The sequence below is a fragment of the Tenebrio molitor genome, chromosome 3 (genome assembly GCF_963966145.1).
Source record: "Tenebrio molitor chromosome 3, icTenMoli1.1, whole genome shotgun sequence".
NCBI lineage: Eukaryota > Metazoa > Arthropoda > Insecta > Coleoptera > Tenebrionidae > Tenebrio > Tenebrio molitor.
The window spans coordinates 18157236-18181845 of NC_091048.1; the positions used below are offsets into that span (position 1 = coordinate 18157236).

The 24610-nt window shown below is 33.2% G+C and overlaps 1 protein-coding gene, 1 long non-coding RNA gene and 1 pseudogene across 6 annotated transcripts; 1 reads left to right on the top strand and 2 right to left on the bottom strand.

Moving 5' to 3' along the window:
- Positions 1-818: 818 nt before the first annotated feature.
- Positions 819-12208, bottom strand: LOC138125421 (UDP-glycosyltransferase UGT5-like). Of its 5 annotated transcripts, XR_011157453.1 has the most exons (8): positions 11839-12208; positions 10970-11767; positions 10696-10915; positions 9415-9534; positions 8835-9365; positions 1698-2213; positions 1447-1648; positions 1042-1180 (listed from the first exon to the last, which is right to left on the bottom strand). XR_011157453.1 is itself a non-coding variant. In XM_069040720.1 (4 exons), exons 1-4 carry the CDS (start codon positions 12077-12079, stop codon positions 841-843), a joined length of 1599 nt encoding a protein of 532 aa, XP_068896821.1. In that variant the 5' UTR covers positions 12080-12208; the 3' UTR covers positions 819-840. The 5 variants fall into 5 exon arrangements, 1 of the variants encoding a protein (XP_068896821.1); XR_011157451.1 differs by having other exon boundaries at positions 8835-9534; XR_011157454.1 differs by lacking the exons at positions 1042-1180; positions 1447-1648; positions 1698-2213 and adding exons at positions 7458-7993; positions 8047-8077 and having other exon boundaries at positions 8835-9534.
- A 76-nt stretch (positions 12209-12284) lies between these two features.
- On the bottom strand, positions 12285-24532 carry LOC138126577 (uncharacterized; annotated as a pseudogene).
- Positions 16722-17921, top strand: LOC138125423 (uncharacterized). Its single transcript, XR_011157455.1, has 2 exons — positions 16722-17094; positions 17152-17921. It is a non-coding gene; the product is annotated as an uncharacterized lncRNA (long non-coding RNA).
- Positions 24533-24610: the final 78 nt, after the last annotated feature.

Sequence of the window (24610 nt, forward strand, 5' to 3'; positions counted from 1 at the left end):
TGCGTTGTTCTAAAGAGTTTTAGCCAAAAATCACCTTAGTAAAATGTGTACGGCAATGAAGATACAATAAGTTTTTTTTTTAATTTTTGAAACCGGTCCTGCTCAAATTTGCGCTGATTTGTTAGAAATTAGAATTGACAAAAAATGAGCATGGACGTTAATCAAAAATACTGTCAGAGTTGTCATCTAATTAGTCGGAATGGCTTTATTATTAGGTAAATGATGAGCTCACAGATATATTGCTATTGTATGGGCAATGTTATCACGTTATCAGAATGCAGCTGCGGCGTCCAGAGAGTACGCAGAGCGATTTCCGGAAAGACACCATCCTGGGTTACGTCAGTTATTAATCTAGTACAGCGGAGAAATAGACAGGCCCGGACTCAAAATTTTAGAAAATAATAAAAATATACAATCAATTATTATCTCCGTTAATACGAACATTTTACTAAGAAGATTTAGGCTAAAATTCTTAAGAAGAATTTTTAGGAAAATTTCCAAATGACAACATCCTGGAATTGGTGATGGAATGTGTTTCAACAACAATTAAAGCAAATATTTTGTCGCAAATTCGTGGTATTTTTGCTAGATTACAAATATGTATCATTATAAACCTAGTATAGTTACTTCCAGTTTTATAAAAAATCATTTTCTTTACTTAACACTCTTAATTTTTTGTTTTTCAAAAGTCTTATTTATATTTTGGACCTTGCTTTTTTCTATAGTCTTAAATCTTGTTTTTTTTCAATTGCCTACAAAGACCTTGTAAATGAGAGTGATCACAGCGCAAAAAATGATTATATTTATACTCAGTAGTGTACAATTTATATTATTTATTATTTATGAATATTTTAGAGGACAGTTCACGTTTTCTTTACTTTTATTTTTTTTTTTATTTCTTGAAGTAGTTTTCTTCAATTTAGAATAGTACATTATCAATTTGACACATTTTTTTAACAACAAAAATATTGTTACTAATATTACGCTGGTAACTGCCATAAGAAATACAATGATGTCAATCATTTCCCTTTGATACCATTTCAGTTCAGTAGCAACAGAGCGTAGATGTGGAGCTCCTTTATGACGAATCACATGTTCGATCCAATAGACGGCAGAATCGATAGGTTTCACAGGTTGATCGTGCATTAGCTTTGACCTTTTTTGTACATTTTCCCTGTACCTGAAAAATACGTAACATTAGTACATACTACACTCTCATTCTTTTACAATAATCTATAGAATTTCATTTTCTTAGTTGACAGTATGTATTTCTTTTTTTTAACATTGCTAACGGTATAACATACTAATATTATATTTTGCTAAACATCAATCTAGTTTAATTTAAATGTATGGTTACTTTTTAATATGTACAAGACGTACAAAATGTCACTGAGTATTACATATTTGTTAACGAAAGGACAAAGTGGTTTGAAAACCATAACTTACTTGTCACTAGACAACATCTCATTCAGAACCCAAGATAACTTTTCGTCGCTTATTTCGTCTAAAAAAAGCTTAATAGCTCCTTGAGTATTAGATTTTTGATCAGCGAAAACAGGTATCCCAATGATTGAAACGCCAAAATATACTGCTTCTGCCAAACTTAAAAAGCCGCCATGTTGTATGAAAAGACGAACGTTTGGGTGAGCTTTAAATGAATTGTTTAAAATTGATTCCATTGAAGTTGAATTTCTTACTCAAAATGTGGCGTTGCGGAAGCCAGTTTGAAATTTGTACATTTTTTGGTAACTGTGGTACATGAAATTCATACGTCCATAACACTTTTTGTTTAAGTTTTGAAAATATTTATCAAAAAATTTCCTTTGCTTAGGCATATAAAATATTTCTCGAAGTAGTTCTAGGTGGCTGTTAATAAAAAAATTCTCTAATCGCTGCCAGAATGTCATGTGTTTATAGAAAGAACTGAAAACGTTCGGTACATAAGATGAAGGAGCAGGATTTCCAAATAAATTATTGCTCTTCAGACTTGTGCCTATCGGTGATATTAAAATTACAGAAGCTTTAAACTGATGAGATGACCAATTCCCACCAAAGCGTCGTTCAACAACAACAGCAACAAAGTTTCTTTTTGAATCTAGCAATTGTGCTTTCTAGGATTCGTTCAGTGATTCCTGATCCAATTTTAGATTCAATCATTAAATTTCCCGCAGGTCCAACATAATCAAATTCAAACAAATCGTCACGATTTGATTCTAAAACAAACAAACCAGTTTGAATTTTGTTTAATAAGAACAAATCTCACCTAGAAAATCAATTATATTATCTACAAAAAGGGTTGTAATATTGGGATTATTTATATTATCTGTATATGTATTAAGAAATGTCACTTGGTGAGTATTTGCTAATATTTGAATCAAAGAATAAATGATGTGAAAATGACTGTAAGTAGGCATTGAGTGAATTACTAAAATATTAGCACAATTCATCTGGTATAGAACAAACGACAGAATTAGCAGTCACTTTCATTTCTATAAAACAAAAATAACACTACAATTTCTTTATATTTGTTGTATAGCAACGTTGCTGACAAAACTGAGTTTCTGTTAAAAAAACAACAAAGGCATTTTTATCTGTAAACTATATTTACTTTTAAATTTTGTTAAATATGTTAAATATGTCCTATAACGGTTGACTTTTTAAATTTAAACGTATGAATTTTGATAAGCGTGCATTGTACTGTGTAGTGACCCAGTTTAAAATTTAAATTTTTATTACCGGTACCGCCACGAGAGCGCGCCATAGTACTAGCGGCTAGACTTGGTACTAAGGGATGGGGTTTGTTAATCCTGGGGAGTGGTGAACTCTGCGAGCGGAAATATAGCGGGGGTAAAGCGGCATCTCGCGCGCGTAGTTGAAGGCGGTAGGTCACTTTTGTTTGGTTTTTCGAAACGAACACACCTTGCGAAAATGCGATCCAGTATTCCAAAAAGCTGTAAGTTAAATCTGAACCATTTACACTACCGTTCCGAGTAGATATTTTGTGTCCCCGTGAAGAATCCGGCGTTATTTTAATCCACACGGGTAATTTATCCCACGTTCGTTGCCTTTTTGTTTTTGGGTTTTGGAACCAGGACCACGTGGTAAGGGTATGTTGTAAATATCATTTTGATGCATGCTGTTTCTTTCGAGAAGCTCCCATTTGTTAGTTTTAAGCGTTATCTTTCTCCCGGGAGGTTTATTTTTTTAGCAATCTGGTAATTTCGAAAATTAGTAGCCGCGCGCATCCACTTTGTTTTGCTTTCACTAACACTTTCTAACGGTACTCGACCAGCCAGCGGTTATTGTATTTGTGCCATTTAAAGCGTTTTTTTATTTTATCGTTATTTTAACTTTGCTCATTGTTTAATGTTGCGGTTTGATTTGCTTATTTTAATGTTGCGTTTTACTTTGCTTATTTTATCATTGTTGAATGTTGCGGTTTGATTTGCTGGATTTTCTCATCGTTTAATGTTACTCTTTGTTCGATTGAATTAAACTATGGTTTTTCTTTGTGTTGTTGCTAGATTTCGGAAAAGTTAAAGTTAAAATGTTGTAAGTACGATCACATGGGGGCTAGGTGACATTCAGGAGGTCGAGGGGTTTGTTTAGTCAAATTTCCGTGGGGGCGACGGTTATGTAGGACCGTATAACGGAGGCGGAACAAGTTCTGCTGTATGTGACTCTGAGAAGCTGACGTGAAGCCCCCGTCGCAGTTATAGGGATCTCGGGAGTTTGTCGGTAAACGGTTGGTTGGGGAAGGTGGAACAAGTTCTGCTGTATGCGACTCTGAGAAGCTCATCGTACAACCCCGAACGCTTATATCACTCGGAATTGGTCGGTACACAGTAGTCCGACACGCGATACCCCGAGTACCTATAAATGTCGCTGTTTTCAAGACGATTCAGATTTTCTGAGTCCCATCGCGGCCGAAAGTTTGTTATCTCCAGCTCTAAGTTCCCGTTGGCCTACCTTGACCGCGTAGCTCCAAATTAAACATTGTTTTTGCCATTAATCGAATTGTAAAATATGAGTAATACCTGGGATACGGTTTTTGAAGAGGGTTTTTCATCCGTCCCTGTCTGTTATAACTGAACCATAATTTGTTCACTTGTTTTGCAAGCTTTAACCTGCCATTTTGTCTGTTATGTACTCGTTTTGTTATTTTAAATATTGTTCCATTCATCTGGTCGTTTATCTTTGTGATGTACTCAACTAGTTAATTTCTTGTACTTCGTTAAACTTAGTTTCTGTCTTTTTGGATTCGTTTAATTTTTTTTATCAAAGTTATTACAGGCATTACAGGCATTAATAAAAGGTATTTTGCGTCCCTCACATGTGTGTTTTATTTGCGGCACTTTCCCAACTGGAACCCTCACCGTTTGCATTCCGAACCTTTTTCCGCCAAAAGAAAATCACAACGTAGGGCTCCTCCGATTCGATGACGATCACGACCACATTTGTTACCGTTTTGCGCAGGTTCAAATATTTGGCGGAAAAAGTAATGTATTCAAGTCATTACAACTGTTAGATTTAAAAAATAAAACAGTATTTTGCATTGATATTTACGAAAAATAACTCAAGACTTTTAACATTTACATAAGTTGTTATATGTATAAAAATTCCTTGAAATAATTCTATAACTCATGGAGTAGAGATCTAATTTTCAGTTAATAATAACAGATTGATGTGAACAATTGCAATAAAAATATGATATTTTCTCACTATAAATCAATTTGCTGCAATTTGATTGGTTAAAAATTTTTGAGTTGGATTGTCTGTACCCTAAAATTCGGGGAACAACTCGATAGGTCAATGTCAACTCGTATTAGAAAATAGAGTCTGTTGGCAATGAAACAATTGAAAAATATTAGTGTTTTTCTGTTTCGTAATTGGCACTGACCGGATGTTTTAACTTGACACAACATTAAAAAAAAATTAGGTTATGTCGGGTATGTTCATGCCACAGACAATTAAACTATAGTATTAGTAAGACTGTCAAGTGGGATTACATTTTCGAGGACGCGCTCAAGTGGCGCTGCCCGAGCGTTAGGCCAAACTAATGTATAACAAGTTGCACATCTGACTAGTTTCTGTATACCTAGTTGCCTATTTTTTTTTTCAATTTGATTTAAATTGATACTTATTTAAAAAAAATATAAACGACTAATTAAGTATTAAACATTTTATACAAATTCTAACATATACAACAAATTAGTAGTTCATTAAACGAGTTTGTGTGTAAATTGGAATTTTTTGGGCATGAGTGGGCTAGTTTAAAAGGCGAGTGAAACTGAATTGAAGGGTAGATCTAGTTCAATAATTTGATTTTGCGTTAAACTTTTAAAATTTCTGGAGATAATTTTAGAATCGTGCTAAAGATTTTTTAATTTTGAAATTGTTTTTCGCTGATATCGGTCCATATAATAAATGTTTCTACCTTTTGAAGTAAGACTACTAACTTTCTTGCATTCAAGTACTTGCAACACACTAGAAGATTTTGCTGGGTGTCTATTTTGGGCCTTGGGCATAACAGGAAGGATTAGATTATCTACAGAGGGATTTTCAGTAATCGTATAATTTTCAATTTCTTCAGCTGGTCTAACATTAAAAAATAAAGGCATTATCTGTTTTGAAGGGTGGTGCAACATTTATCTAAAGCTTCTATCCATCGTTTCCTTTGTTCTTCTAATTTTGGAAATTTAAAATGTTTATTTTTTATCGCCGATCTTGTTGTTTACAAAGCATTTACCTATGTTTAATTTTTCCCATATCCAAATAAATAAAATAAAAATTGCGATCTGAAAAACCATATTTCGTACTTTTTCAAAAAGAAAAAGATAACTTACCAAATAAAAAGATAACGAAAAATTATCTCAACATACTGGTTTGGAGTAATTTACGATATTTTGTAGAACAATTTATAAAATTTATTGACTAAACCTTGACAGAAATTAGAAAATTCAAAATTACTGATGACATTATTAATTAATATTTAAATCAACCTTCTTTTTAAACGGAAATTCCAGATCGGAATAACAAGTAAATTCGGTAATTTAGTTTGGCCTAACGCTAGAGCAGCGCTAGTGTTGTCAGTGTCTCTCATGTTTTATACGGGTTTTGAAAGTTTTAATTCTGTTGATGGTCTGTGGTTCATGCTATTAGAAAAATGACCCTTTGATGGTAAACGTCAAATTCGCCTGTCAACTCTGTCAAAGCTGACAACCGGAAACGCGTTTAGATCACAGTGGTACCAAAATCATTCAAATTTTCATTGTTACCAACAGATTTAGTCATTGCTGATCACGTTGTATTTGTGAGGTTTTCATTCTCTGTGTCCGTTTTTACTACTCAAAATTTTAGAATAAAGGAAAGGAACGTGCCAACCTATTTCTCTTCGAAACATTTTACTAGAGCATTTTTCATTTTAGCGTCAAGTAAATTACGTTGTTTTTGAATCATGTTTATAAAATAATTATGTATATTGCCAACTTTGGAAATATTTTTATTTTGCCAACATAATTCAACAGGTGCTGGAAATTTAGAATTGAGACAGACTATATGTAAGTAAACTTCTTCCAGCGAGAGATTGGGAGATTTTAAATTGTATTAAATTAACCCAACAACACTATAAAATGCACTAGAATACATTAATTAGAGCATAATTTCATGGCAAAAATGTTACTGCTTGAAGGATATAATATTTCAAATTTTACGTGCGCTAGCTAAACTCCATCCATTTTCAGTATACAGTGAGTTTTTTTTAAGACTGGCCATAGGGTTTTACATGCTAATTTTTCAACCCCCTGTTAACTTTTGTTCCGATGAAAATATTCAAACCATTTTTGGATCAAAGTTGGAACATTTTTTAAACTATCGGAGAGATTACAATTCAATATCCCAAACTGTCGAAAAAGTTGTGAAAAAAATATTTTTTAGCGCGCCGAAAGCGTCCAAAATTGGAGATAGTCAGGTGCTGGTTGAGCCGACAATGGCGCTACTCTGGCGGCCGCTCGACGTACTATTATTTCGGCGCCCTAAAAAATATTTTTTCACAACTTTTTCGACAGTTTGGGATATTAAATCGTAATCTATCCGATGGTTTAAAAAATCTTCCAGCTTTGTTCCAAAAATGGTTTGAATATTTTTATCGGAACAAAAGTTAACAGGGGGTTGAAAAATTAGCATGTAAAACCCTATGGCCAGTCTTAAAAAAAACTCACTGTATGTACGGTCAGTGGACAAATAAAACTGGGACACTTAATATTTGATCAATGTAAATCAGACCATTGAATTGTCAATATAGTTGTCAGTGTCTATATCATATTAGTCATACCAAAGTTAACCTATTTGTGATAAAGCCGTAACTAAACGATGCAAATTTGTAAATTTTGACTTATGTGATTGTCATTTTTGTCCTAGTTTTATTTGTCCATCGACTGTACATTACTGTTAGGGAATTTTCTTTTTTTGTATTGCAATGAAAGTGTTTTATTTTTTCTAATATTCAACATTCAAAGCGGACGTTTTGAATTTGTCAAAAAATTTGACACTATCACATTATAATTATGGAGGCCACAGGCAGGGTTATAAAGAGAAAATGCCTCACTTTGGAGACAAAACAAAGTGTTGACCGGTGTTTTAAAAATATTTGGGAAGTATGGTTTAAATTTGGGGAGGATGCCAGTTTACCGAATGGTTGGGGAAATTTTTGCCGTAAGTTGATAAATCCACTTTTAATTTAAATTGATCTATTTAAAATGTTAGCTTCAATCTCCTACAGATATCTGAAGGAAAAATACAGAGTAATTTCTGGATCGGGGGCACAGGCAAAGAATGGATACGACGCATGATGGCACAGTGAAGAAATATTTGCGCCGTTGTGGGCTTTTTTTAATTACAAGACCGTCGGCCTTCAGGCTTGACTTGAGAGGGTTTGCTCCTGAGCACTATTCATTTTGAATGTAGGTATCATGCTTCCACTCTGTGTCCTGCTCTGAAATCTTTTCGTTAAAATCTGTTTATGTTATGTTATTAAGGTACACCTACTTGCTGGTTTCAATGCCGGTATTATATTAACCTGTAGTTAGATACCATATGTTAAGTAAAATATTCAAAACTAGTTTACTTTGCTTGATTGCGGGACTCGATTAGAGATTTATCAAAAATGACAATAACCGTACATTATAACCTCTTCAAAATACACATAACCTAAATTATTATCGGTGACATTGCATTTACAGTAGAAAAAAGTTGTACACCACAAAAGTTACTAAAATCACTAGATTTAGTTGTGTATATTGAAAATGGATGGAGTTTATATGCCATTCACGCAAGGTTGGTAGAACTGACTAATTTGTATAATAGGTTGCCTCGTTGCCATTTAAAGCAATAGTTTGAATTTTTTCCCACCGCAAAAGTTACTCGTGACGTCACAGTGTACTAAACTTTTACGACAGAGTCTGTCGATCATGCATTAGGTGTTCCCTCGCTAGAATAAAGCCCAGAAAGCCCCCCAATAAACTCCACGGAGCTTATAAACCTTGGGTTCTATTCGAACACCCAAAATGTCTGGGTTGATTTTACGTCACGAGTTACTTTCCCCCCCGCCCCGCAATTTTCAAAGAGGCAACCTATTATACAAATTAGTCAGTTCTACCAACCTTGCATTCACGATGTTTTGGCATAAGGGGAGGCCATGGAAAAAGTGCATTTAAGTTGGCAGTAAAGCTGTCTGTTGAATTAGGTTATGTTTTTCTAAGTTTGAGATTATAAACAGTGTCATTGTCTAGTGCATTGTTGTCAGTTTTACTAGTTTGCAATAGAACAAAACTCACATTTTTAATCCAATTTAACAAAACAGGAAACGGATTTGAACAGACTACAGAATAGTAGGGACCGGGACCGAAAGACGAAGTGGCTCCTGTTAATTTATGTACCACTTAGATAACCCACCTAGAGTGTCTTAACCAACCAGTTAGTAACTTTTCAATGAATTTTTCATTTTAACCAAAACATTCCTAGAACTAGATTGTATAAAATCTTGTACTTATTAAGCCTTACGAGATTCGAATCTTTCTGCAAAATATTTACACACCCATCGTCCATGACAAAAAAGAACAAAACTATTCAACTTCCATGATTTCATTGAAAAATTCTAAATCATTACCTGCATCAAAATCCCAATTACATTACATTGTACTGACCGTGGCACAACCCGGAAAACAATAACCCTATTGACAACGGCCGTGAAAACCTGCATTCGATTATCAGATTTCCCTAATTAAATTATTAAAAGAAGAACGTTTTCAAATGAAAGATTTCCCATTAATTTTGCCGAATTTTCCGAAATAAGTTCTTCACAATATCTACAAAAATGTTGGCAGATTTCAGGAATACATTTCAAAATAGACTCACACCATAAATTCACAACTGTATCGCGAAGTTATAATAGGTCTTACAAAACCCCTGTGTCATTTCAATTGGGTCGTTGTTTCTTCCTTCACTGTCCGTGCTACACATTTATCTTGTACTAACCTACGATTCAATTTATACACAAAAAAAACTTGACTTCTTGTTACTTACTGAAAATATGTTCTGCAGTCTAACCCTTTATTTCCAATCAATTAAGAAATTATAATTATAAATTATACTTAGAAAATTATACTTTACAAAAAATACTTTCACTTTTGCTGTTCACAATCATAATTAATAACAACTACAGACCAATGAAAAACTAGAGAAAATTTGCAAAACAACTCACTAGTTTTGACATTTTACTAGTTTTAGTTTGGTGCAATTAGATATACCCAGTAAACAGTTACAGTAAGTGCCACGAAGGTAAGCGTAATGGATATTGAAACTAATTGTCGCCAATTTTTCATCGAATGCGTCTTTTGGCAAAAAACCGACCTCAGAGATTTGAGGTTAAAGACAGCTAATGATCTGATTGGTCAAATTAACTAATTATACGTAAAAATCTTGGAGTTTGCAAGAATTTGATAATTATAAGTGAAACACAAATGAAGCACAATTTGTTAAGTATAATTTTCTAATTATAATTTAATCGTGCACACCGTCGTTCACAACTATGATTGTCAATTTTAAGTCAATATATCCTTGATTTGATATAATAAAAGCTAAACATTAGAAATCGATAATGAATATTAAAGACAATTATTTGTGGTGTTCAGTAAATTGTTGTAGAAAATAGTGCGACAATATACTCGTATGCCATCTAGTAGTTAAGTACGGCTTTTTAATATTTTTAGAAACATTTCAAATTTGGTAAATAGACTTTTTCGAAGCTCTTTAAAATGTCTACTATTAAGATAAAACAAAAAATAATTACTGTTTTTACTTCCATGTTAATTATATATATAAAGGTCAAACTCTAGTTGCCTTAACTCAAAGCGTATTGTGTTACAAGTGCGGAAACTGTCAATTTCTCACAGTTGTGTAACAGTATATTGTGGAATAAGAGTGGAAAAAAGCCAATTTGTCACAATGATGAACCAGAATCGTAATTTTTTTAAATGCTTTTAACCGAATTTAGAATCAATTTAGACACATTTTAGAGCCTATAATAATCGTCCAAATATCGTATAAGAACTTTCTAGTAAATTTTGTTAAAACTTTCCCGATTAAAAATTACTTTGAAAATACTTTTGCTTTTATGGATTAACGTCCAGAACTTACTTGGGATTATTTAATATTTCACTTAAAGCTCCAGAAAATGTTTTTTCTGTTAAATCTTGTAATAGAACACTGACTCCATATCCATTACTGACAGCTGCTTCCATGTTATTTCTTTGGTCGCCAAACACGGGAATACCAATTATTGGAACTCCGTAATACACCGCCTCAATGGTACTCAGTAAACCTCCATGAGTAATAAAAGCCTTGATATTTGGATGACCTAAAATTTGTAAATCTATAAAAATAGTCTTCTAAATGTTATAACATAACTCACCTAAGATATCTTGTTGAGGCAGCCACTTCATTACTTTAACATTAGGTGAAGCTTCTGGTAAATCTGTTTCAAATTTCCACAACACCTTCTCTTTTAATTTTGAAAACGCACCCAAAATAGATCTTCGAACATCCAGTGTTAGATCTTTACTTTTCAAATTCGAGCCCATTGAGAATAAGACAACACCATCTGTGGCATTATCCATGTACTCTTGCAGATCTCTGGGAAGGTCCTTTGGCGGAGAAACATGATAGCCTCCAATTTCTATAATATTTGGTAGATGAGGAACCGCATCAGTGACACTAGGATGGGAGGTAGTGAGCATTAAACTGATGTTGTACAGCAAGTCATCAAGCTCCAGATTTGTTTTAACATATTTTTTGAAAAGCTCTCGTTGTTTTGGAATGTAGAGAATCTCCCTCAAGATATCGTTGTAATTTATAACTAAGAAATTTTCTAATCGTTGCCAGAAATTCATATGTTTGGTGAAACTACCCAAGAGATCGGGAACGTATGAGGAAGGGCTCGGGTTTCCGAATAAGTAGTTGTTCTTTGCACAAGAGGCCACCGGTGCTAGAAAAACAACAGGAGCATTAAAATGATGAGCAATCCCTATGAGAGCCTCGTTCAAGAAATGTTCAATAATGACAACGTCAAATGATTCATCGGAATTAAGAAGTTTCTGCACTTCACTATTCTTAAACGTGTGTTCGACTAAACCAGTTCCTAACTCAGTGTCGATTAATTTATTTCCTATAAAACCCATTCCATCCAATTCGAATAGAGTTTTCTTGAACTCTAAACAGAAACAGATTAAATGAAAGTAAAATAAAATTGGTTTTTTAAATCTCTTAAAAACTAAAATGTACCTCTAGTAAAATCTATTGTCTCTTCAATGGAAATATCTCTGTAATTTTTTGCCTGAGTTTTCTGTGGGTAGGGACTGATGAATGTCACTTGATTATTTCTGTCTGCTAGTTCTTTAACTAATCGAAATGCCAAAGTGTAATGACTGTGAGCCGGCATAGAAGAAATCACTAAGATTTGGGCACTATTAACACTACATTGCAAGCTACACCAGAATAAAATTAGTACAAATAAATAATTCATTTTGATTGAAGTGTATTAGGTTTAGTACTAGAAGCGAACGAGAGATAAATCACGGACTATAACATCTGACATTACATAATGTAACTATTTACAGGGACTCGCATGTTGATAAAAGATAACAAGTTTCCATAACATTGAAAACCAATAAAATTGTCTTATTAAGTTCAGTTGATTTTAAATAGTTTACTTACTAACCGATTTTCCATTATACTGTGCCGTGAGTGTTAATAATAATAATAGATAATAATTTCCATAACATTGAAAACCAATAAAACGATCTTGTTGCATGTACTGCATAGCATAGCAGTCATTTATTAGCCTTTTAAGAATATTTCAATTTGTTTTTATGTATTTTTCTTCTTTGAGCTAACGTTCGAATTCTTCTTGTATACTAACCAAAATAATTTTTTGATAGTTACAAATAGTAATACACAGATTATTAACAAAACTGTTAGGAGAAACGCGAAAACGTCGACCATTTCTCGTTGATACCACTTCAAATCAAGTGCGGCTGATCTAAGCTGGGGAGCCCCCTTATGACGAATTACATGCTCCACCCAGTACACAGCTTCATCAATTGGTTTCAACGGCCGATCATTCATTAAACTTGCTCGTTTCTGTGCGTTTTCTCGATATCTGAAACATTTTTATCTGATGAACAAAGCTTAAACACCGTTCACGTTATTTTGGCATAATTAGAGGCCATGATTTATTTTTTTAACGTTGGACACACTGTTTGATTTCCATCGCTAACGTGTCTGATATGTGTATCTATCAAAATGAACATAACATGTTGCTGAAACTAATAAAATTGACAACAATGCACTAGACATTGACGCTATTTATAACCTCAAATTTAGAAAAACATAACCTAATTCAAAAGAAAGCTTTACTACCAAATTAAATGCAACATTTCCATGGCCTTCGATTACGTGAAAGCATTTTAGTTCAATAGTTGATTCTCACTTGGGATTATTTAAAATCTCTTGCAGAGTCCAAGACAGCCTACTTTCGGTCAGTTCAGTCAAGGGTATACTTAAGGCGTATCCCTTAGTGACAGCCGCAGCAATGGTATTTTTCTGGTCGGCAAACACAGGAATGCCAATTATGGGGACACCGAAATACACAGTTTCAATAGTACTTAACAGTCCTCCATGTGTAATAAAAACGCGAATGCTTGGATGGGCTGAAATAAAAATTGAGTGAAGTTAACTACTTATTTCAAGCTATTTTTTACCCAAAACGTCCTGCTGCGGTACCCATTTTAAAATTTTCACATTCTTCGGGAGATTATCTAGTTCTGCTTCAAATTTCCACAAGACATTCTGTTTAATTTTTGAAAAAGCTCTTAAAATGGATTCCCGCACTTCCGGTTTCAAATCTTTACTCTTCAAGTTGGATCCCATCGAGAACAAGACCACTCCGTCTTCAGAGTTATCAAGAAAACTTTGCAAAGATTCAGGTAGTTTCTTAGGCGGACTTATGTGGTATCCTCCTATGTCAATTGCTGCTGGTACATGTGGTACAGCATCATGTATACTAACATGAGAGCTTTCCAGGATTAGACTAACATTATACACTAAGTCGTCTATTCTACATCTGATTTGATATATTTTTTGAAAAGTTCTCTTTGTTGCGGCATGAAAGAATATTCTCTCATTAAATTTATTAATATGTTGAAAATTAGATTCTGGGTCCTTTCCCAGAAATTCATATATTTTGTGGATGTACTGAACACGTTTGGGATATACGATGAAGGCGCTAGGTTTGCTACAAAGTGATCAGTCAAGCTGCTCACTCCGGTTGGTGAAATGAGAATTGTCGGCACGTTAAAATGATGAGCAATTCCTAGTAACCCATCAGTTGAAAAATGCTCCATGATAGCTACATCAAAACTTTCTTCAGAATTAAGGAGCTTCTGCACATTTTTATTCATAAAGGTTTGTTGTGTTAAGCCCACACCTATATCAAATATCAATTTTGTAATTCCCACTGGACCAGAAGTATCCAGTTGAAACAATTCTTTCTTTACCTCTGAAATGTTATTTGTGGATGTTAAATTTCGCATACTTATATTATTTAAAACACTTACCATCTAGATATTCTACAAGTTCCACTACAGGAATGTCTCTATAATTTTTTATTGCTGTTTCTTGCGGGTACGGATTAATGCAAGTAACTTCATGACCTCGGTCAGCTAATTCTTTTGCTAATCTGAATGCCAAAGTAAAGTGGCTGTGTGCTGGCATTGGAGCTATAAACAAAATTTTCGAACACTGTGCACGGCATAACGAAATCAATAGTACGAGTAAAACGAGCAACTTCATTATATGATATTTTGAAACTGAGTGTTGTAGCGTCCAAGTCTTTGTATTTAAGTGTTTCTTAAAGTTATCTTATCAACCTATAATACTTTGTATGAGTTACACTATCGACAAAAAAAAAAATATGAGAGCGCTTCAAAAGGTCAGGTCAAAATAAAATTATTTTTAAGTAAAATGGAGTGGATAGTCGGTCCAATAAACATACTCGTAAGCTTTACTCTTTGGGACTGTCGCATCACAACGAGAGATCAGTTGTCTCAGTTTGGTTCTTATTAACAAAATAAAAAATCAAATGACATAGGTATGAACAAATGTTGCCCTTATAGGCGCCCTTAATGCAGATATTCTTGTTGAGTTAGATAAAAATGTAATTATTTTAATTTAGCATATTTTGTCAAGAAGACTAAATATTTTTTAAAGAGCTCGCTGAGAGTAGATGTTATAGAAATAAATTTTAGATAAATACACTCACCGGCAAAAAAAAACGGAACACTAATTAGTCAACAACAAATTATTCCCATAATACCTATTTTGATGTATTTTGACCAGGAGGCAATGATAGCAAACATAACCTTGAGCATCAGCATAGGCTATTTTATTAGCAATTTCGCATAAAAACAAATTTTTTGCTTAAAAACCCTCTTTTCTTAAATTTACCATTTTTATAATAATCAAGCAACCTGGTTAGATTTTTATAACTTTTGTAATTTTTTATTGTTGTTAACTTCGAATTTAAGTGCAGAACGTAAAAAAATGCCTCTAGCTGGTGTAAATATTGCCAGAGCAGTAGCTTTGGTTGAAGACTGTTGTTGTTTCCGATATGCAGCTAATGCTATTGAGGCTCCTCTTGCTAGTCGTCACAGAGCTGTTAGAAGGTTTCAAGAGACTGATTGAAAAAGAGCAACCACATACCGCGGCGATAGATTTTTAAATAATAATGGTGTTCCGCTTTTTCTGCCGGTGAGTGTAGTTTTTTATTTTACCAAGAATTTATGTATCTAATACGAAACTAATAGGTACTGTGCAATATTATATTAATGTAAAAAAAAACACGAAACTCTTACTGATAAAAATAAAAATTGTACAATGAGCGGTAAAAGTATTGGAATAAATTCATTAAAAATGAAACAAAATCTTTTTCAAAAAAATCTTTGGAGGAGTCAATTTTGGTTTATAAAAATACACATTATAATACCAAATAAAATTCCAAGCAGTCATTCGTTTTCGAGTGATGACGTCATAGATATTTTTTTTAAATGAAAACCCCCTATTTTTTTCTTGATTCAGATTCTCCTTTTAATTGTCTCAACGACAGTGTAAAAATTTTGTTATCTTACATAAGAAAATTTTTGAGAAAAAATAATTAAGTAGAAAAAAATAAATTTTATAACGAACAAAAACAAGTCGAAAACTAAGTACTTAAAATTATGGAATTAATGTTAGAATTGCCATCCCCAGCTTGTTAACAATAAACAAGTCTACTAAGAAATTCCTCCTGTTTTAGTTTTATCTAGTTTAATTCTCGCACCCAATCAGAATTAAAATTTCTATATGTTTTGTTTCTGTTAAAGGAGCAATTTTCGAAAACGTTTCGTAGAAAAAATGACACATACGAATGAAATTTAGAGTAGCATTTGACTGTTTGATTTATCTATTTGATTTTTTGACTGTTCGTTATAAAATTTATTGAAGTGAAACTTTTTATGGGAGGGTCTTGAAATTCTGATCGGCAACCTTTCTGTGTGACGAAAAATGGTGGGGGTAAACACTATTGGGTCGAGTGGGAGCAGTGTCTCTGTCTTTGTCACACTCACGGCATTTATCGATAATGTCCTCTCTTTGATTTGGAGGCTTAAAAATGAACAATGAGTTACGCATTTCGATATTGTTTAGTGTTATCGTTGTTTATAATTTATTTTCTTCATTAAAATATACAATTTTGTTGTGAATATGCTATTTAACAGTGATTGATAAATAATTACAATGTTTCCCTGGAATACAAAAGTTTCATTTCTATCGTGCGTCTTTACGACACATTCTGTTTTTTTTTTTTTCAACTTTATAATTTTTTCATCAAAATCCTTATGTAACATCACAAAGTTATTATACTGTCGTTTAGACAATTAAAAGGGGTATCTGAATCAAGAAAAAAAAATAGGGGGTTTCCATTTAAAAAAAATTCTATGACTCACTCGAAAACAAATGACTGCTTGGAATTTTATTTGGTATTAAAGTATGTATTTTTATAAACTAAAATTGACTAAAATTTTGTTTAATTTTTAATGATTTTATTCCATACTTTTGCCGCTCACTGTATAAGAAAATCATGTCTTGGCATATGTGAGTATGTACTCACGTTCCATATTTTAGAACGTGCCATTATCATCGCATTAACATTTTATCACAATTATTATATTGTACTATTTATAATTTTGACCTTCATCAACAGATTGAAAACTAATAATTGTTGCGTAACTAATGAGAGCCAGCATTTACATTTTTTGTTCTTCTGCTGTGTATCTCGTTCAACCTGAAAATTAATAACAACTCGTTGATTTTAGGTTTGTTAAAACAGTTAAATAATTTGTAGCATGTGTTATACAGGGTGTTTTCGAATTTGAGGCGTTCCTTGTAACACGACGTACTATACATTATTCTTAAGAATTTTAGCCTAAATCTTCTTAGTAAAATGTTTGTATTAACGGAGATAATTGATTGTATATTTTTATTATTTTCTAAAATTTTGAGTCCGGTCCTGTCTATTTCTCCACTGTACTAGATTAATAACTGACGTGGCCCAGGATGGTGTCTTTCCGGAAATCGCTCTGCGTACTCTCTGGACGCTGCAGCTGCATTCTGATAACGTGATAATATTGCCCATACATTAGCAACATATCTGTGAGCTCATCATTTACCTAATAATAAAGCCATTCCGACTAATTAGATGACAACTCTGACAGTATTTTTGATTAACGTCCATGCTCGTTTGATTTTTTTTGTCAATTCTAATTTCTAACAAAAATTTCAAAAAAATTAACTTACTGTAAGTATCTTCATTGCCGTAACATTTTACTAAGGTGATTTTGCCTAAAACTCTTTAGAACAACGCATACTATCACATGTTAAAAGGAACGCCTCTTCTTCGAAAATACCCTGTACTAATATATGAATAGGCTTATACGAAAAACCAATTAAAATGTTTGTGTGGTGTTTATGTATCAAGTGTTTTTTTTTCTTAATTTCACCTCAAAGTTGACGTTGAAGAGTCGCTTGTGAACGCACCACTAGTGTAAGAACGTAACATTTAAACAGCTGATTCGTCATCCGTAATCCATAGTGCGTTAACAATCAACTCTTCAACGCCAACTTGGAGAAGAAATTTTAAAAAACATCCGATACATTGTAATTATTTGTCTACTAGATAGAATCCATTGTTGAAGTAAACAGTTTTTTTTTTTACAATGTATAGAGTAGTCAGATTAAGATTAATAAAAATTTTGATTATTTTTCATAAATAATATGTTTTTGTTTATTAGCGTCATATCTGACCTTAAACCTTAAACTCAGCAAAAATTCTTATCTATAAATAAATGTGATATTTGAATATTAATTAGCTACCTATTATTTTGTTTAGTATTTCGTCGGTTCGATTTGTCTAAGGAAATCCATATATACTCGTATTTATTAGTTGAATTTGAAACATACTCGTATTTATACGTAACTTATTTTTTTTACCTTTTGTTACCACAGGTTTATTCTTAAGCATAGTTCCAAAAGTCGTTTAATAATGATGCAAAATGTAAGCAATACTGCAGTTACAGCTAAAATATGGAAAACAACAACATTCATCATTTCCCTTTCATAGCATTTTAAATTGAAACTTGCAGATCGAATAAGTGTAGTTCTTTTCATAAAACTTGAACGTTGTTTCATTTTCTCGATCTGTGAAAGACGAAAATTAATTTTTCATTATACCATACTGTTAACCTGCTTTAATAGTACTCTCTCCTCAATTGATATGTGTGTCATATCAGCCACGGCCGTTATTAAAATTTATCAGGTCAAAGTCAACCGTTGAAACGGTTACGGCACAGATGACAAGTAAATTTAATTTTTGAAGTAAAGAGAAATGTCAGTCTTACAAATAAATTATTGTTAAATGTTAAATATTATTGGTAGGTATAATGAAAAGTAAATAACGATATTCGGCCGATACGCAAATAACAGACTCGATTGATTATAAAATCTCGACTCCGCCTCGATTTTACAAACTTGTCTGTTATTTGCTACATATCGGCCTTATCACGTTAATAACTATTACGTATTTATTTTGGATCTAGTGTTACTTTAGAATATTTAGTATTACTTTTCTGATTATGCTGGAATATTAATTGCGGGAACAACAAAGTAGATCGTTTCAACGGTATCTAACACACCACAGTAAGATATGAAAGCTGGAACATCTGGATGTGCTCAAATAAAAATTTGGTTTTTGAAAATCAAACATAAAATCTCATCTAAAATGTCCTATTGGAGCAACCATTTTTTAACTGTGATATTTGCCTGACAACTCAATTTCAAAATTCTACAACACATTTTGTTTAAATTTTGTGAAACCTCTAAAAATAGCATCACGTAGTAAATCGGATATCAGGCCTTTGCTCTTTATTATTATTGCAACTATCCCACCTCCACCCGGCGGCACGGCATTTTTGCCGGAGTACATACACTATTACGGATATTACTATCAAGTAATAGTGCAGTGCTTATCAACATAATTACCGGCGTCTTGCCTCCGCATTTTGACTTTGTTGTGTATTATGTTCTGTGTCAATGTTAAGGAACTTCCTCACGATGTGACATGAGTATAATAATATACCTTTTTGAATTTCAACTACCAATGTGTTATCTAAATCCAGAATTTTTAAATTTTTAAAAAGAGATTGCGGTACTATTCCCGTTGCTGAAATTACAAGTGGTAAAATCGAAATTTTTTCTAAACACCAAAGATTTCTCATAGCAACGGACAGCTCTAAATATTTATTAATTTTTGTGTTATATGTCTGTGTTATATTATGTGAATTTGGAACAGCTATATCTAAAAGATATGCTTGCTTTTGTTGTTTATTTAAAATTATAATGTCTGGTCTGTTATGCTTAATATGAATGTCAGTTAAAATTGTTCTATCAAAATATAACTTGTAACTGTCATTTTCCAAACAACTTTCTGGTGTATAACTATAATGTGGTTGTGTATTCTTTAATAAATTGAATTTAACAGCTAAATTCATGTGTATAATTTTAGCGAGAATCGCCCTCAAATGTCATATGATTTATATTGACAAATCACAACTCCGAATTGTTTGAATAGCAACCAATCACAATTTAATTAAGCGGAAATTTTCCCTAGGGAAAATTTCCGATATAATTACCCTAGGGAAAAAAATTTTCGGGCGATTCTCTTCCGAATATACCTCGGGACAGATATATATCGCCAGAAATTTTTTCTTGCAGTCCAACACTCGTGTTTGTCGCTCAAAATTACCCTCGGGCTGAAGCCCTCGTGTAATTTTCTTGCGGCAAACACTCGTCTGTCAGGACTGCTCGAAAAAATTTCCGGCAATATATCTGTCCCTTGGTATATTATATATGAATATATCGTGTCGTTTTTTATATTCGCTTTGAGCCAAAACGGTGCAAGAAGAAATAATGTGTTCAATTGTTTCCCCTTCAGTTCCGCAAATCCTAGATTTATCAATTATCGATTGTAAACCGCATATGTGTTTTTTATAATTTCTTGTATTTATAACGCGATCTTGTATTGCAAATATAAAACCCTCCGTCTCAGGGTGAATATTTGATTTCTTAAGCCATGCATGAGATGCCTGAATATTAACTTCTGTTATGTCTGTTATGCTGAATGTGAATGTCAGTTAAAACTGTGCGGTCAAAATATAATTTGTAATTGTCATTTTCTAAACAACTTTCTGGTTTATAAATGTAATGTGGTTGTGTATCCTTTAATAAATTGAATTTAACTGCTAAATTCATGTGTATAATTTTTGCGAATATATCATGACGTTTTTTATATTCGCTTTGAGCCAAAACGGTGCAAGAAGAAATGATATGTTCAATGGTTTCCCCTTCAGTTCCGCAAATCCTACATTTATCAATGATCGATTGTAAACCGCATATGTGTTTTTTATAATTATATTATTATTATTATTAAAAAAAAAAAAAATATTATTATAAAATAAAATAAAATGTGTTACACAGTCTAGGACTGGTTTACAAATCTATGAGGGGCATGATGACCAACTCAATAGACCGGGACCAATGGCTTAACGTGACTTCCGAATCACGAGACAGAATATAGCCTTTTTTTTTTTTTTTTTTAATTTTTTAATTTCGCCCTGGGTCGGAATCGAACCCACGACCCTCGCGTCCCTGAGCCGAAACGGACTCCCTTAGGCTATATTCTGCCTATTATTATTATTATTTGGACAAGTTGACCAACAGGATGTCCCAATTACAGGTCAACCAAGTAAAAGACAAATAAAAAAAAAACAAAACGATCAAACCACCAAACAGTCATCAAGAATCAACAGAACTATTCCAACCCATACCAAGCAACTAGCATCCTATTGCAGGTCTCTAATGAGAGGGTTGAAATAGCACCTCTTAATAGCATCGATGTCACAACAAAATATCTCAACCATACCCTCATTGTTCTGATAATTGATCATCATCCGGACGACCGGCGATGAGAGTCCAGTATTTATACGTCTAGTTTCACGAATTTCATGAGCGGCGTTTTGAACTCGCAGCCAAACTACAAACTGAGAAACTCCCAGGTGATTTGCAAGACGCCGAGTACTTGTTCGTGGCTGGTTTTCAATTTCGTGGAGAATTTCTTCTTCTGCAACTAAAATGCGATCTTCTCGTTGGCGGCCGAGATCGCGCTTATTCATTTCGAAACGGCCGAAACCGCGAAGATGCTGCACAACGTTTACCAAGGTTCGTGCATGTGAAGTATCTTGTGGGGAAGTCTTTCATCGTAAATTTACCGTGCTAGATCTGAATTTCCACAGGCTTTGCCATTATTTAAAACCATATCGGTTTTCTCCAGGTTGGTGGGAGCCATGTGTGATTTAAATTGAGGTTAAGATCGAGGTTCTTGTCAGTGACTTAATTTTGAATTAAATGACAACAATAACAGTTTATTATGATTTTTTTAACCCATTTATTCTTAAAATTCAGTGGCTTCCAAACTTTTTTTGAAAAACGTTTAGTTTGTATAAGGCATTATTGGCTCAATCGTTACCTCTTCTGGAGTTCAACCACTGGTTAAAACATATATACAGGGTGTATCTGAAATACGTTTGTTAATTTTAACCAGTGGAAGAACTCGCCAGTTTATGAAATTTTTCCCTATAATATTTCGCAAAATTCGCAAAAGTATTGCAAGATTTTTTGTCCCCCAATTTTTACCAAACGAGTCGTTTTGTGTGATTAACTAATCTCTATTATTTGTAACCATGAGAATTTTAATTTTAATAAATTAATTTTTGTCTATAACAATGTAACAACAGAAAATTTTCGCCCTTATCCATAGGCGGGTATACACTTTGATGCCTAATTTATTCCAAATTTTAAATCAATTTGTAATGCTTTTTCGTAAAAATGTTATAGAGAAAAGTTTCATAAATTGGCGAGTTCTTCCACTGGTTAAAATTAACACACGTATTACAGATACACCTGTATAGACTTTATTTCTCAAAAAAAAAAACAACTGCACATCTGTACAACCTTCAAAGCCACTCTGTATTTGTTTATCAAAAATTTGAAGATAAATAAATTAAGTCATAGTTCTATAAAATACCCCTATCTAATAAATATTATTTTTTGTTCGACATTGTCAGAATTTGAGAATTTTCTCCTATGTGAACGGATTTTGATAAATGTGACAACTTGTCAAAACGAAACGTCAAGTTAATTTTAAAGATTTTAAGCGATTTGGAGCCTTTAAGAGGGTTGTCGAACAAAAAAACGTTGTATTCAAGTCGTTCTTTTGTAAATTGGACTTTTTTTGGCACTCGTGGGCCTTTAAAACGCTCGTTTCACTCGCGTTTTAATCTGGCCCACTCATACCAAAAAAAGCCCAATTTACACACTATCTGGTTAAATAAATAACAATTGCAAGAAGAGTTATATTTTAAAAAATACGTGAAATAAGACATTTTTAATTAATTAATTAATTAATGTATATTAACGAAGTTTTTATACAAATATACGTTTCCTTTAAAAATTGTGAATAATTTAAGGAAATGATTAAAATGCCCTAAATTATACAAAGGTTTCTAATAAACATTAATCTACTATTATACAAAATAAAAATTTTCGTTGATTTGAAGAAAACCCTTTATGAAAAACTAAATTAGCAATTTTATTTCATTTTCTTAGTTTTTGATACTACGAGTTTTGACTTGAAAAAAATTCCAAGAGTTCGCTTAATTATAATATAAAATATGACAAACAATGCAATGGTGAGTAATGTAAGGACAATAATAATGTCAACCATTTCCCTTTCATACCATTTCAAGTCGAGACCAGCAGGTCGAAGATGTGGTGCTCCCTTATGACGAATTACATGTTCAATCCAATAAATGGCAGTATCGATGGGTTTCAAGGGTCGATCGTTCATGATTCGTGAACGTTGCTTCACATTTTCTCGATATCTGAAGATAATTGTGATATTTAGTTCAAATTTATAATTTATAAGAGCCCTTACCTTGGATTATTCAATATCTCATTCAAAGCCCAAGACAACTTGTCTTCAAATAGTTCCAACAATGGAATACTAACGGCATAACCGTTATTCACAGCAGCTGCGGCGTTACTTTTCTGGTCACCAAAAATAGGGATACCAATTATTGGAACACCATGGTAAACGCTTTCGATAATACTCAAGAGACCACCGTGAGATATAAAAGCTCTAATGTTTGGGTGTGCTAAAATATCCTGCTGCGGCAACCAATTCATAATTTTGACATTTTTGGGTGCGTCCGGTAGGTCAGCTTCAAACTTCCACAAAACTTTTTGTTTTATTTTGGCGAAAGATTTCAGTAGTATTTCTCGAACTTCAGGTTTCAAATCTTTGCTTTTTAGATTTGAACCCATCGAGAAAAGAATGACTCCTTCTTTAGAATCATCGAGGAATTTTTGTAAATCATTTGGTAGTTTTTTAGGTGGGTACACGTGAAAACCTCCAATTTCTATCACGTTTGGGACGTGAGGAACTGCATCGTTCACACTAACGTGCGAATTGGTAAGCATTAAACTCACGTTATACAAAACATCGTCTAATTGCAAGTCAGTCTTGATGTAATTTTTGAAAATTTGTCTCTGGTCAGGCAAGAATATGAGTTCCCTCATTACATCACCGAGAGCATTAAAAATAAAGTTTTGGACCCGCTGCCAGAAATTCATGTGTTTCGTGAACGCACCCAGTATGTTAGGCACGTATGAAGACGGAGCCGGATTTGCAAAAACGTAATTATTTATGGCACTGGAGCTAGACGGTGATAAGAGAACCACTGGAGCTTTGAAATGGTGACCAAAACCGACGTGTGCGTCGTTTAAGAAGTGTTCCATAACTACGACATCAAAAGTTTCTCCAGAATTTAAAAGCTTTTGGACGTTTTTGTTACGAAAGGTACCTTCGGTCATTTCTGTTCCCATTTTGAGTAAATTTTTTATGTTATCGATCGGACCCATAGTATTCATTTCCAACAATTTTTTTCTAAATTCTGCAACCGGGTTTCACTCATAGACCCGCTGTTTATGTTTAAACTTTTCTACTTACCATCAATGACAGCTATGTTGTCTTCCACAGACACATCTCGATAGTTCGTAATTGGTGTTTTTTGCGGGTAAGGACTCACTACGGTAACTTGGTGACCTTTGCTGGCTAATTCTTTTGCAATTCGGGAACACAATTGGAAATGACTGTATGCAGCCATGGGAAAAATTGATAAAATTTTGGCGCAGTGGGCACATGGTATTAAAATAACAAATAATAACAAAAGAATAGTGTGGAACGCCATATCTTTCACAGAACTAATTCATAACAAGTACGAAAAGATTTTTCAATTTGGCCATTTCATGACCTTCAACATAGGTCTATTTATAGTAATTATATTATTTA

Coding starts and splice junctions, on each gene's coding strand:
- LOC138125421 (XM_069040720.1), bottom strand. CDS start 12,079: ATGAATTATTTATTTGTACTAATTTTATTCTGGTGTAGCTTGCAATGT. Junction 11,768..11,838: donor GACAATAGATTTTACTAGAG/GTACATTTTAGT, acceptor GTTTCTGTTTAG/AGTTCAAGAAAACTCTATTC. Junction 1,181..10,695: donor GAAATATTAAATAATCCCAA/GTAAGTTCTGGA, acceptor CGTATTTTTCAG/GTACAGGGAAAATGTACAAA.